Source organism: Myxocyprinus asiaticus, chromosome 48 (genome assembly GCF_019703515.2).
Source record: "Myxocyprinus asiaticus isolate MX2 ecotype Aquarium Trade chromosome 48, UBuf_Myxa_2, whole genome shotgun sequence".
NCBI classification, from domain to species: domain Eukaryota; kingdom Metazoa; phylum Chordata; class Actinopteri; order Cypriniformes; family Catostomidae; genus Myxocyprinus; species Myxocyprinus asiaticus.
In genome coordinates, this window is record NC_059391.1 from 12,844,107 (window position 1) to 12,859,020 (window position 14,914).

General features: G+C 41.2%; 1 protein-coding gene across 2 annotated transcripts in view; it reads left to right on the forward strand.

The window, feature by feature from the left end:
* Nucleotides 1–14,914, forward strand: part of LOC127437735 (metabotropic glutamate receptor 8-like) — a 272,494-nt gene that overhangs the window by 249,107 nt on the left and 8,473 nt on the right. For both annotated transcript variants that reach the window (XM_051692852.1, XM_051692851.1), the window contains exon 9: nucleotides 890–1,825. In XM_051692852.1, the coding sequence (XP_051548812.1) occupies nucleotides 890–1,825 (936 nt within the window). The remainder of the gene's footprint in view (nucleotides 1–889; nucleotides 1,826–14,914) is intronic.

The following is a 14,914-nucleotide window of genomic DNA, read 5'->3' on the forward strand; positions in this document are numbered from 1 at the left end:
GTATGTCCGGGGGAGTGGTATGCAAATTCCACTCGCCAATTCCCATTGGCCTTTTCTCAAAGATCAGAGGTGTTTTGGGGCTCCCAAGAGCGACCCCTAGTGTCACTACATCGAAACAACGTCGAGTGAGTGACAGAAGGGGAAACAGAGTTTTAGGAAGCTGTGTCAAGTTAAACGTAGTTTGAAATGTAGAATGTCTGGAGACTCCTGCATTCGGAGTTGCGCTCTGTCCAGCTGTGTTTGAAAGTAAGAATACTTCCTCATCTTGTGCTGTCTGCTGTCAGGGTGGTTTGTTGCCTGTACAGCTGCGCATTGCCTGTTTAGCTGGAGTGACTAGTAAAAACATGAAGGTGCTACTTCAAGCATGAATAGACCTTATTCACAGCATCACCATCTCTTCAATGGCATCCAGTGTATAAACCTATCAAAAAGCTCCTAGATCACATATTTTCCACAACTCATGTTTTCTGGAGTTTTTTTGTGTACTAAAATTAATGGAAATATATTTTCTAAATGTTTCATCAGTGGAAAAATCAAAATAATTTTTAAACAACTGTACAGCCCATTGAATAGACTGTACGTCTATCAATCCCTCACAGCCTCGTTGTCATTCCCGTCAAAAATTTAAGGTGGCACTGCTATGAATAAGGTATATTGCTCCGATGGTAGGAAAATTCTGTATTACATTCTGAGACATGTTATAAAATATAACGTGTTATACATATATTTTATATAATAAATAAATTCAGTTAAAATAAATTAAACTCAATTAAGCCCTAGTTAAAATATAAATAACTAGTTTTTGATTTTATTTTGAAATGTAATGTTTTTTAATGTAAATGCTTTTTGACAATTCCCAGAATAATATGATAATGCTGTCTCTCTTCAGATAGATGTCATGCAGTGGGCAAGTGGGGATTCATCCCTGCCCCCATCTGTATGCAGCCTGCCCTGTCAAACTGGTGAGCGAAAGAAGGTTGTGAAGGGAGTGCCCTGCTGCTGGCACTGCGAGCGTTGCGAGGGCTACCACTACCAGGCCAGCGAGTTCACATGCCAGCTCTGCCCGTACGAGCAAAGCCCAGATCAAAACCGCACTGGCTGCCAGCCCATTCCCATCATAAAGCTGGAGTGGCACTCACCCTGGGCCGTGGTACCCGTCTTCATTGCCATCCTTGGAATCCTTGCCACTACGTTCGTGGTGGCAACATTCGTACGCTACAACGACACACCTATCGTACGAGCCTCTGGAAGGGAGATGAGCTACATGCTGCTAACTGGAATTTTCCTATGCTACGTAATCACATTCCCAATGATTGCAGCACCCGGAGTCATTGTTTGCTCCTTCCGTAGGATCTTCTTGGGTCTGGGCATGTGTTTCAGCTACGCCGCTTTGCTAACCAAAACAAACCGCATCCATCGGATCTTTGAGCAGGGCAAGTGCTCGGTAGCGGCGCCACGTTTTATTAGCCCCGCCTCCCAGCTTGTCATCACCTTCAGTCTGATATCGGTTCAGTTAATGGGTGTGTTTGTTTGGTTTGTGGCCGACCCACCTCACACCATTGTGGATTATGGTGAGCAACGCACACAGCACCCAGAAAACGCCCGCGGAGTGCTTAAGTGCGATATCTCAGACCTGTCGCTTATCTGCTCACTGGGGTATAGTATCCTCTTGATGGTCACATGCACTGTTTATGCAATCAAGACCAGGGGAGTGCCGGAGACCTTCAATGAGGCCAAACCTATTGGATTTACCATGTACACTACATGTATCATCTGGCTAGCTTTCATTCCCATTTTCTTTGGGACAGCACAGTCTGCAGAGCGGGTGAGTCTATTATATCTTTCTGTAAAGATGCATTAAGATTAAAAAAAAAAAGTTTTAAAGAAAAGAGTAGTATTTTTGACAAATGTTTAAAATGTACAAATGAGCCAATCCCTCTTTTGATAGAGACATCGCCTGTCAGTTTTCATCGAGAACATGCATGAGCATTAGCTGGGCTAATTTATGATATAAATGTTATTTGCTTGTAATCTTGACCAGCCATTTTAGAGATTTCAGTCATTCGCAATTCAAGTAAATGTAGAGGTGTACTTGTATCCATTGAAAATAGTGTCCCGCAGGCTGCCCAGAGGCAGATTTCCTAAACGTAGGATGGCAAGGGCAGACTCATTAATATTTATGAGTAAAGCACTACCTGGTTGGTAAAGATTAGGTTTAAGGGCTAGGGTCAGAGTTAGGGTCAGGTTATAATTTCTCCGACTCCTCAAGAAGCTCATTCCTGATGAATATTACTGATTTGTCCAATCTTCATAAATATAAATGACTCTTCCCCTGCCATCCTACGTTTCGAAAATTTGCTGCCCGGAGGCATTACGAACATGGCCGCCGAGTGACCTGACTTGCCGTAAAGGGACTTCGATACTAATCACTTTATCTTGGTAAACCTCCTGTTATCAGACACTGTTAGATCCAGGATATATTAATCAAGGGTGTATAACCGAAAATACGATAAGCCATTATAAAAAATGATAAACGGGGTGCAGTGCCATCAGCCAATCAGCATTGGCATGATGTCATTTGCCTGCTGAAAAAAAGAGCAAATGAAATCCTCACTTACCATTAGAAAACAATTCTAATGAATCTCTAATAACCGTTCTAAATAAATTCTAATGGTTTTAATGGTTATAATGGGAATTGTATTGGTTTTAATAGAAACTATAATGGCCCCTGCGGCTCACTTTTGGTAATGAGTTGACATCTTTTGGTGGCGTGTTATGTCTAGTGAATACCAGAGTGATTAGTCACAATGTTCACAATTGGCTCAAAACTTTAAATGCAGTTTGCATAGTTCATGCATCAGCTGAGCAACTGCCATTGAGAATGAATGGGAATGCTAATAAATAGCTCTCTCCAGGTGTTATAGATGTCCTTGGGTGCCTCCAAAGTCTTTTTAGCAAGTCAGTCCAATCAGCAGCCATCTTTGGAACACACTTTGGTAGGCTTTGCAGTGATTTTTCTAAACAAGTGGCATACAAGTGCAGCTCCTATCTTCTTGAATGGAGAAATACCGAAATCTCCAAACGGTTGGTCAAGATTATGATCATGGAACATATTTCAAATCAGCAGTAAAATCTGATAACACTGGTATCATAAATTGTGCTTCTTTACCTCAGATTACTCTAAAAAAAATAAAGAAATAAAGCAATTTTCCCCGCTTATATTGCTAATGTGCATGCACGTACTCAAGTTAATTGACAGGTGATGTCTGTCTCTGAAAGGTGATTGGCTCTTTTACCTGTATGGTGGGACTTCATATTCTACATTTGTTGACCGTTGGGCATTACAATTTCTCCCATTAATTTTAAAAGAAGTGGCTAGTCTCTGCTAAATAGTCTCTGGTGCCTCCACCAGGCTTCTTAACAAGATTAGTTTCAAAAATGTCCTTTTTGTTCTGCTTCACTAACTAGGTTTTTACAGGTATGCTGGTCCACAAGATAAACCAGCACCAAACACCACCCTGGACAGAAAGAAGTTCATGCTGGTCTACAGTAAACTAGTCTTTTCAGCAGTGTTTTGCAATTATTTTTAAAGGCAGAACAAAATTGTGTTGTTTTTAATAATATCACATTCATTTCTGTCAGTAGGAGTCATTTGATTATGTCTATATATAAAGCAGAAAATGTTAAGTTAGCAAATGCCTAAATTAATATTTTAAAAGAAATGCCCCTAAAATAATTTAAGCATATACTGTATCTGCAAATTTTATGCTAATATATATTATTATGATTGTTATTATCTGTCTTGGTATAGGCTAACTGTTATTGTGGCAACAGAAAATTGCACACATCTCCTCACTGGCAACTCAGTCAGTATGCAGTCCTTGTTAGTCTGTTAAAAGGTCTTTGCATAAAACAAAGTACTCATATAAGTCGAATCGAATATATAGAGATGATCAAACATGATCCCAAAGCAATACTGTTGCTGTTATTGGTCCACAAATAGAGAATGCAGCCTCTGTCAGTCTGGGCCAATATGGGGGCTATGATGTTGATGACTTCAGTGGTGGTCTACGGACTGTAGACCCTAGTCTGGGTTCTTTCATATAGCAGGATATATATGTCCAGTGCTCATTAGTGCAACTGCCAAGAGAAGCCAGGATTTAAAAGAGAGTGCCTTACTGTACACATATTCTCTGCATGTCTTATGTCCATGGTGTGTGTTGAGTTTTCTGACTGCAAAGATTTGCTGTCAGATATTAATGTCAAGTTCTAAGTTTAAGGACAAGAGAAGGGGATAGTTAACCCAAAAATGAAAATCTTTTACTCAGAATGTTAGCCTCAGACATCATTCACTTTCACTGCAACTTCAAAGTGAATGGTGACTGAGGCTACCAGTCCCTAACATTCTAACCAGGGACTAAAAATGAAATGTTTTTCATTTCGGTTTGTTCTGAGCAGAAACTGTATTTTTTTCTTTCCAGTTCTGTTGTTCTGTGGCCTCCTTTCCAAATGGTAACCCGTAAGAATGAAAAAAAAAAACAAAACAAAAAAAAAACAGTAATAACATTCTTTTTTTATATTACAGTACTCTGTGCTAAGGGTGATATACCAGTTGCAGTGTTGCCAGATTTCGCAAGAGAAACAAGTGACCTGGTCTGAAAAAACAAGTCCAAATTAAGCGAATTGCCTTATCGAAATTTTTACCAATTTCTTTCTGTGTGGGGGAATTATCTGCATAGAAATCATAACAAGCATAGTATTTAAAATAATGTTTGTTTGGTTTTGTTTTTTTCCAATAATTTTATCTTAAACAATAGATGGGGATAGCGAGACAGCTGCAATTAGTGGTTAGATACAATGCACTGTGCTCTGGGAGCCAAGCACCAACAAGTCCAAATTCCGACTGTATTCTGAAAATAAACCCAAAAAACAGGACTGACAGTATTTATATATAATATTTATATGTGACTTTATGAAAGAAACAATCCGAAAGCCATTTTTAATAAGCGGACTTGACAACACCAGTAAGATGAATGCCCGCAAAGGAGGAAGCTTGTTAAAAAGTGTGGTATCCACATTGAAACAGGATAAGCGAGAAAATAACATCTGGATTAACCATGCATTAATATGTTATTATAGGCTATATAGTTGTCAGAAGGCTAGCTACATCCACAACATGCAATTTGGCAAATAAATGTGTGATGCAGCGGTTTCCTTCAGAATTTAAAGCACAAACTTTTAATTTTCAAGTAAAAGAGAAGCCTTATTTTTTTCAGGCAACAGGAAGTGGTGTAATTCCGTAAATTAACTATGATAAACTCCTTGGTCTTTGGTTTCATTGAAAATGTTTTGGAACAAAATAATGACATTATTAACCAGTTACCAGCCACAAGTTTTCTGGTTTCCTGTTACGTTCTGCAAAAAAAAATTGTTCATTTTCTTTCCTCGAATCGTTTTTAGTCCCTGGTTTTAACATTTCCTTTTGTGTTCCATGGAAGACAGAAAGTCATTCAGGTTTAGGATATCATGAGGGTGAGTAAATCATGTCAGAATTGTAATTTTTGGTTAAAAAACTACCCTTTTTTTACTACACGGAAACATTCGCCATTTAATAGCTGACAGAAGTGATGTTTCAAACGCACATGATGTGTTGCCGCTAGCTTTAGCACATTACCCAATCTCATTTCAACATTTACATCTCAAACAATGAACATATTCACACATGTAAAGCACAGTTATGGTAAAGAATTCAACGTACATTTGCAAGGTGCTGTCTTCACTGAAGTTTCGCCAGTTGCCACATTCTTCATTATTTACAATTGTTTCGTCAGACCAGCATTACATCCATGCTACTCTGTCCCTTCCGCAACAAACGGCAAACATTTCAAGACAAAGTGTCCAACATTGAAGAAATAACATCCAAGTTCTCATAGTACACTTCTTTTTGTTGCATTTTCCGTGTGTGGTTATGTGGGCGTGGCCGAGCGATGTCTGTAGAGAGCCAGGCCGGGAGAGGGAGAATGGTAATTTTTGACACCTGTGGGAATTTATCTCTAACAGCTGTTCTGTGTTACAGTAAGAGCTGGAGAGGGATAAAAAGGGTGTCCAGATCGCCGGAGGAGAGAGAGAGAGCTGCGCAAAGCTGACTGTGTGTGTGTGCGTGTGATCAGTGTGCTGAAAAGCCATTAGTGTGTGTGTTGACGCTGAAAAGTGTAAAAATTAAGACTCACATGGATTGTTCACCCGGCTCCTGCTTCCTACTTCAGAGAGAACTAAAGACCTGTTACACCATGCTACTACTTGCACTACTTACACTACAAAATGGTGTAGAATTATGTAGAAGTGTGCACTTTAACTGTTTAACTGTGCTAGCTACACACTGCTAAAGCATCTTCTACCAATAGTGTATACAACACTGCACAATATAAAATTTCTACTAATTGCTTTATCATCTGCTGAGTATGACATAGAAATGTTTGAAGGCAACACACCTGTAAGAAGCCTGTCACTGTATCCAATGCAGTTGCATGATACAGAATTAGGACATGGAGCAGTTCAATGCAGTAATTAGCTAAAGGATTTTAAATCATTCAAATTGATCAAATTGCCATTTTCTCTATTTACAATGTTCTCAGCATGTGACATGCCTAAGGCTCATTAAATTATCCCTTGGATAAAATCCCTTGCAGACAAAATGACTGCCAATCAATGTCCTGTAATCCATTGTGTTAACCTATTAAAAAAGATTTGGATTTTGGTTCAGTTTTGCATTTAAAACTTCACCTCAGCACTCTTTCTTTTGTAGAGTTTAGCTAATGCTAATGGGGAGATAAGTGTGCTTTCAGAGTAAATTTCATTTTTTAGGCTTTCACATCTTTATTCAGCCTGATCTCATAAAATACATTTAGCAAAATGAAATTGTGTGCTTTATTAAATGTTTCGCTGCATTTTCCCAGTGAAATGTCCAACGAGTGCCGCCAAAAGCAAGTGAAATGGTTTTTAAGGTGAATGTTAGATGGAGGTTTTAATAAGTAAAAGGTCCCTCCATAACATAAAACTTTAACCTAACCCTAACCAATTGTGCCCTAAAAGCAAATGAAAGGTGAATAAAACAGACATCCTTACCCTAAACCAAGACCTAAACCTAACCGATAGTGTCCTAAAAGATAAATGAGAAGAGAACAAAACAGACATCCTTACCCTAAACCTAACCGATAGTGTCCTAAAAGCAAATGTGACATGTAAAGGTCAATTTCTCAAGCAACCACATCATTTCATGTCACTTCTATGAAACTTTCGACTCACTTGTCAGCTTGCATGCTTGATTGGGCTCGATCCTTGGTCTCCCGAGCTCAAAGTCCAACACTCTATCAGTTTAGCTACTGTGGAAGATAATCACATTGGAAAAAGTGTGTAAATGTAGGTGAGTCTGTAATACAAGCTTTAAAATGTAGCATTTGATTTCTTTCTTGTTTTTATGGTAAAGAAATTGCATTTCAGTGTATGAAGACTGTATGCACATGGGACACATCTTATTTTGTGATTTGATTATCTTAACCCTTTGTAGTGTACGGCGCTATTATCATTTTTTATTTTTTTATTTTTTTTCTATTAAAGAGACTTTTTCATGGGCAGACCGTTAATTCTAAGCGGGGTAGTTTTTTGTTTGAAGTACATTGTATATTCGCCTACGGTGTGTAAGGGACCATCTGAAAAGTCCAACCACTGCACTAAAACATTGGTGGTTGAAATGTGGTCAAAGTGGGGGGAGGGGGCTGACACTGTTCAGGGGTGTTGCATCCATTATAATGGCATATACAGTACATATCATATATAATAGGTTTTTGACTCAAGCAAGAGTATTTTGAAACAGGATTTCTAGGGTGAAAATTCTACCTGTCAATCAACCACTGCAATAACACGTGATTGTTAAACTTTTCCGGAACTTTGCGATAACACATGATTGTTAAATTTTTTCAAAGTGTGGCTTGAAAAAGAAATAACCGTCTGGTCGGAAAATTCGAAAAGTGCAAACACTCATGTACAGACATAACGGAACTTCAATGTGCCTGATATCAAGCACTTTAGCTCAGTTAAAACAGGTTCTCCATTGAAATAATGGAAAATTCTGCTCTAAATGTCATGTTTGCACTAAGATTAAATGGAAGTATAATTGGCTAAATCGATAAGCCGTGTTTTCCGCGCTTTCTTATTGTTATTATACTTTTTTGCGCTTTTTTATCATGCAGTAACACATTGACATACTGTACTGTAATGATTAATGTATGCAGTCATGAAATCAGAGACACTCTGCTCGAAATCCAAACAGATGTGGTCAAAAGAGACGCAAATATAATCAGATGTAAATGGCGATGGTGCCTGTTCACTTTAGATTCGATCACCCTAAACACATCTAAATTCCAAACAATAAACAGGGGCAGGGCACACACACCACAGGAGTGAGAGAGAGAGTAAAATCAAAACTGATGCGCTAGGGTTAAGTGGTTTTCTTGTTTCATTTTATCTGTCAAAATGACAGAAAGCATTTGAAATTATCCGTCAATGTTTCCAGAAATCAGTAAATGACAGAATTTTCGGTTAAAGTAATCCCTGCTCATGAGCACCAAGGCTCAGTGTGTCTGGACCATGCGCACTAACCACTGCTAGTTCACCCAAAAATTTAATTATGTCATTATTTTATTACCCTTATGTCATTCCAAACCTTTATGACTTTCTTTTTTCTGCGGAATACAAAAGGAGATAGCGTAATTTAATTATAATTTAATCCAGTCCTGTTGGCTGAATTCAGCTCAATGGTAGAACATAAGGACTGACTTGAACGCTTTAGAAAGCACCCAGAATTGTCATAAAAGTAGTTTATGCGACTCATGCATCATAATCCGAGTCATCTGAAGGCAAACATCACTTTATATGATGAACAGTCCGCAATTTAACTTGTTTTTTACTCTCAATTTAAATAAAATAAATTATCAACTATGTACACAGTGCTGAATCCAAAATGGCAGCGATATCAATAACATCAAACCTCATTTGTTCTTGCATGTCTTCTGACCAAACGTGTGTGACATGCTAGAAGACAACATTGGGGTAATTGAGGACAGAATTTTCATTTTTGTGTGAACTATTCCTTTAAAATAAATTAAGCCATATTTTCAGATTTTCTCAGAATGTCAAAATTTGCCAGCATTTAATTATCATCTGCTAGATAGCATATCTCATTGACATTACCATAACTGTGTTATGATAGGCTTTTTTTTTTTACTCAGCGAGGTGGCTACACATGCACACGAGGGATTAGAAGTGCAGAATTGACCATAAAAGCTCTCCAGCATTCATTTTGAGAAACTATCACTACAAAAAACAAACAATGTACCGAACATCAGGCCCTCAGGGTGGTATTAAATTAAAAGATATGTCAAGGAGGAAATTGTTTCCCTCAAACCTATGACTGTTTTTACATTCTTCCGTCATGACAATAGACTGATTCAAAGAGGAAAGAAATCCGCAGGGCGTAATTCCCACTCTGTTATCTCTCCCAGGCTTATTTCTTGGGCCCTCACTGATGTTAAAAAGATTAAGCCACTGCAATATGAGGACACAGATATGAGGCATGTCTCTCTTATTCACATCACCCCGCTCTGTGCTCATTAAAACTTCCATTCTGTTTCTTACAGCTATGCATCGAGCATAATTTGAATCTGCTGTGCAGCTCCTCATTTCTGCTCATTTTCTGCATAAACTGTCTCATTTATTCAGTATACTCCCTTCATTTCATCAATTAAAGGATTAATTCACCCAAAAATGACTGTCATCATTTACTCACCTTCATGTCATTTCAAGCTCTTATGACTTTCTTCCATGGATCTCAAAAGGAGAAATTCTGAAGACTGTGCTGGTTGCTCTTTGCTATGTAATTAAAATGAATAGAGACTGAAGCTTTCAAGCTTCAAAAAGCATCATAAAACTTCCTAAAAGTGGTCCGTACAATATTGCAAGTCTTCTGAAGCAGTACGATAGCTTTGTGTGTGAAACAGACTGAAATCCACATTGTTATTCACTGAAAACCTTGACATCCACTCTTGCTCTCCTTGGCAATGAGTTTGCGAGAGAAGTAGTGATGTCCTGTTCATGAAAGAATCGTTCTTTTGAGTCAGATCTTTTCAATGATTTGGTTGATCCTGTTCACAAATTCTTTTTCTGAATGATTTTTTCATGGATCAAAATAATTGGTTCTTTTTGAGGCTCAAAAAAGTCCAGTCACCATTCATTGTAAATGCATGGAAAAGAACAACCAGTATGTTATTTATATTCTTTAGTATTCCACGGAAAAATTAAAGTCCTGGAGGTTTGGAACAAGATGAGGGTGAGTAAAAAATGACAGAAATTTAAATTTGGTATAATCCCATCATTTTCTCACTTAAGGGGGCTGATCCTTCATTTCGCACTGTGATCGCTTGAGTTGAAAATCATAGATTGAGGGAAGGAAAAATATCCTTTGTTTGTTCTGTCAGAGTTCTCTCACTTTGCATTTCATTACAGTTGAACAGAGGGAACAGATGAGAAAACGATGCCTGACGTTGACAGTTTTATGGACACTTTGAATGAATTCCAGTTTTTATATACTGTAGCTGGCTTGTGTTTATTCATTCATGGTCACATGCTGCGGTATTGATCTTTAAACCACTTAAGCTCCCAAAGATCTTTAGTTAAATGCAGTTTACTTCTTCCTGCAGCTTTTTGAAAATGTGTTTTCTTCTTTTACACCTGCTGTTGTTGTGCTACTGACTGACACTGTGAATTACAATGGGCGCATGCAAACGTACAAACACACAAACACACACACAGGAATTTGTACATTTGAATTGCATTTAAAGATACATTTTTTTATTTGTTTTTCTGTCATTCATATGACATGACATGGCTTGACTTGATATGATATATGATATAATAATATGTATAAAAGAAGCTGGCTCGCAACCACTCATTCAGATTTTTTCTTCGGAACCGAGTGGTTGTGTGTCAGTGAGCTGAATTCCACTGCCGGTCCATTCACCTCAGATAGAAGCGTATGCTGTTGGATATATGACACATTCCAGCGGCTTTCTCTCCTTCTGCACGCTTAGTGCAGACTACGCCCCTGGGCGTTTCGACAGCGGTACTAAATGAGTATATATCTCTGCAAAGAGTATATTTTCCTCTTCTGAACGTCTTTTTAAAGACGTGTCTTTTTAAAGACGTGTCTTTTTAAAGATGCCGTCCCGTCTTTGTGTAATTCCTGGATGCGGTCATTATCTATCTGCCTCCGATGGCCACGGGCGCTGCCTCACGTGTCTGGGCGCTGCTCACACTGAGGCAGTGTTTGTGGATGGTTCGTGTTCTCATTGCGAGAACATGACCATGGCAACGTTGTGGTCACGGCTTTCCTTCCTCGGAGGGAAAGCCATTCCAGCCACCCCCCACGCTGGGCCTTCTACCTCCAGGTATGAGGCTGGCCCGGCTGGCGCTGGAGGTGATTTGGGGACTCCAATAGGCACAGCCTCGCCAGGTAAATCCCCGCGGACCTCCCGTTCCACAGCATGCTCATTTGCCCCTGTCAAGTTACGAGGTGAGACCAGCTCGCCTCACAGCCAGCTTAACGTCTCTTTCGGGGCTTGTGAGCAGGATGAGTCCTCGATCGCTGCATCGGAGAGCGCGCTGGCAATGTCGGATGCCGAGGACTCGACTGGGTTGCCACCTTCGGGTGTGCCCGCCCAGTCTGAGTCTGAGACAGAGCTGACCGCTATGCTTGCCCAGGCCGCCGCGAGTGTCGGGTTGGACTGGAACCCTCCACCCTCCCCTGAGCCCTCGCGGCTAGATGATTGGTTCCTGGGTTTGGGGCGCCGCTCACAGCCACTTCAAGGGCCCCCTCAGCGCAGCCACGAGTTCAAGACGAAGCAAGGCTCCTCGATGTGGCGTTCACCAAATACGCATTCACCTCCATCAAGAGGGTTGGGGACCTGCAGGCATTCACTGTCAGCGATACCTGCCTGGAGTTCGGTCCGGTAGACTCTCACGTGGTCCTGAGACCCCGGCCGGGTTATGTGCCCAAAGTTCCCACGACCCCCTTCAGGGATCAGGTGGTAAGCCTGCAAGCGCTGCCCCGAGAGGAGGCAGACCCAGCCCTGTCGTTGCTGTGTCCGGTGCGTGCTTTGCGCATCTACTTGGATTGCACGCAGAGCTTTAGACGCTCTGAGCAGCTCTTTGTCTGCTTCAGCCCACTGGACCGTGGATGCCATCGCTCTGGCATACCAAGCCCAGGCCGTGCCCACCCCTTTGGGAATACGAGCACATTCTACAAGGAGTCTGGCATCCTCGTGGGCATCCTCGTAGCAGACATCTGCAGAGCAGAGGGTTGAGCAACACCCAATACCTTTGCGAGATTTTACAATCTCCGGGTTGAGCTGGTTTCGTCCTGTGTTTTGTCAGGTACGAACAGGTAAGTTTGGTAATACGGAACAGCTGGGGTGTATCGCTTGCGTATAGCGCCTTTCCCCTCCATGAATCGAAGACGTGCGCTTCTTCTCCCATGTGAGTTCACGAACTATGAACCTTGGATGTCCTTCCCCCCTAGCCCTGGGGCTCACGAATTCAGTGGAGGAATTTGCAGCCGGACCCACTACGGGTACTAATATGCCCTGTACTGGGATAGGTGTTCCACAGGCGCTGGTTACTCCGGTAACCCCCTATGATGTATTTTCCGCAGTACGGTCTCCCTGTCGGCAGACCTGCGTATCCCTTGGGCAGAGCCCTCTCTGCCCCGCTGTGTTTGTAGAGCTCCTCCACTTCCAGGCTGAACCTGGAAGTGGAGGAGCCCACGTGACGTATTGCCACATGTTACCTCCCCTCCGGGCAGGATGTGGTCTCCGCGGGGTCTTTTCCCTCTGAAAGAATAGGAAAGGAAAAGAACACCTTCCCCGGCACATGTAATAGCGTTAGATCTAAATCTAATACTCTGTGGAGAGAAAACATAGAGAGAAAAGGCCACGGCTGGTGCGGCCTGCTCCCATGCTAGTTACGTTGCTTCCCCCCCCTCTGGGATGTGGGGAACTACATGATGTCTTGTGGGGCATTGGGGGAAGTTACGTGCAGACTGATTCACCTGCTATTATGCACGCAGCAGCTTGCTTTCACCTGCATCGGCAGTTCATGTAACACGGTCCAGCTGTTGTGCTATTTTTCTATAGGGACCCCTAGTGTCACTACATCGACATAATGTTGAGTGAGTGACAAAAGGGGAACATCTTGGTTACTGTTGTAACCTCCGTTCCCTGATGGCGGGAACGAGACGTTGTGTGTGGTTGCGAGACAGCTCCTTTTATACCCGTATGTCCGGGGGAGTGGCATGCAAATTCCACTCGCCAATTCTCATTGGCCTTTTCTCAAAGATTAGAGGTGTTTGGGGCTCCCAAGGGCGACCCCTAGTGTCACTACATCGACACAACGTCTCATTCCCTCCATCAGGGAATGGAGGTTACAACAGTAACCGAGACATTATGCTGCATTCCATTCAAGTTGGATGTGGGATATTCCTACCTGATATCTCTGACAATAAATGCATTCCATTACTCGATATTTGGAAGATGACGTTTAAGGAAACAAAACTGCAACACTCCCGTTAGCTTAGCAGGTGTTTGACTCTCATTAGAGATGTCTCCTAGCAACCCAACTGATAAACAATGCTGCAGTGCTAGCATTTGTGCTTCAGGTGTACGATTATCAAAAGAGATTATAATGTTTTATACACCCGTTTCTGCAGGCATTTGTTAAACAAGCTTTAATATAATGTAATGTGGAAACAAACTCATTTAATTGATATTACTTAATAAAGTGAATGTTTATCACTTTGTATATCTCCCTGAGTGTCAACATGTTTGTGTGACATCATGCCCTTCCATCTCGGCTAAATTGGAGTTGTAATTCTGACTTCAAGAAGCATTCCATTGCAGTTTTCCTAGTAAGAAGTTGTAAAATCTGACTTTCCGAGTTGAATGGAACGCAGCACTACTTTTCAAAACTTGATTCGACACTGAATGCTCAAGCAGCCTAATTTACACTTAGAAAACTCCTGATGTTGCTATAACAATGCAAAAAGCACTTACCAAATTACTTGAAGTGAAAATCAGTCCTCCTTTCCTGTTTAATAAATTAAGCAATCACACAGTCATGCAGAACATCTCATGTTTTTAAATCCATAAGGATCTCTTAAAGAGAAAGAGATTCTCTTTCTCAGTGGCGATAGCGGCAGTGATGATGGTCTCATGCTCTTGGCTTTCAAATTACGTACATCACTTAAAGCATGATTGTGTCACTCAAGGCCAGCTAGAAGGCCTCGACCGGGACATATCCTAAAGATCACACCCACCAAAAACAAATAAATCAATCTGATTGGCTGATGAATCTGACAATCTGACTTTAGTTGCTCATTCATTTGCACTGTTGCGGGATTCTGTGGAAATTCTGAAGGCCTGAGGGGGTGGAGCTCAAACTCACGTGCTGCTTCTGCTTCTGGCTTTGGGCATGTGATTTGTGAAATAGCTGTCACACTGAAAACTCAAGATGGCGCTGAGTATGGCTGCTGCATTGCGAGCTCCGACACAACATGGTAGTGTTTTGTTTGTTTTGTTTACAATTCTTATGTTTTTTGTCTTGGATGTTGTCTGCCTTATTGTCTACGACAGACAAACACTTTTGGACATTGGTTCAGCAATTACACACCGTAAACCGGACTTCAAATTGCTCAATGCCGACCCGCTGTTTACAAACACGCAAGCGGAGCCCTTTGTCTGGGCTGCACAGCCATGGAAACACAGGAGGAAAAGGGGAAACAGAGCCGGCGTTCTCATCAGAGTAAGAC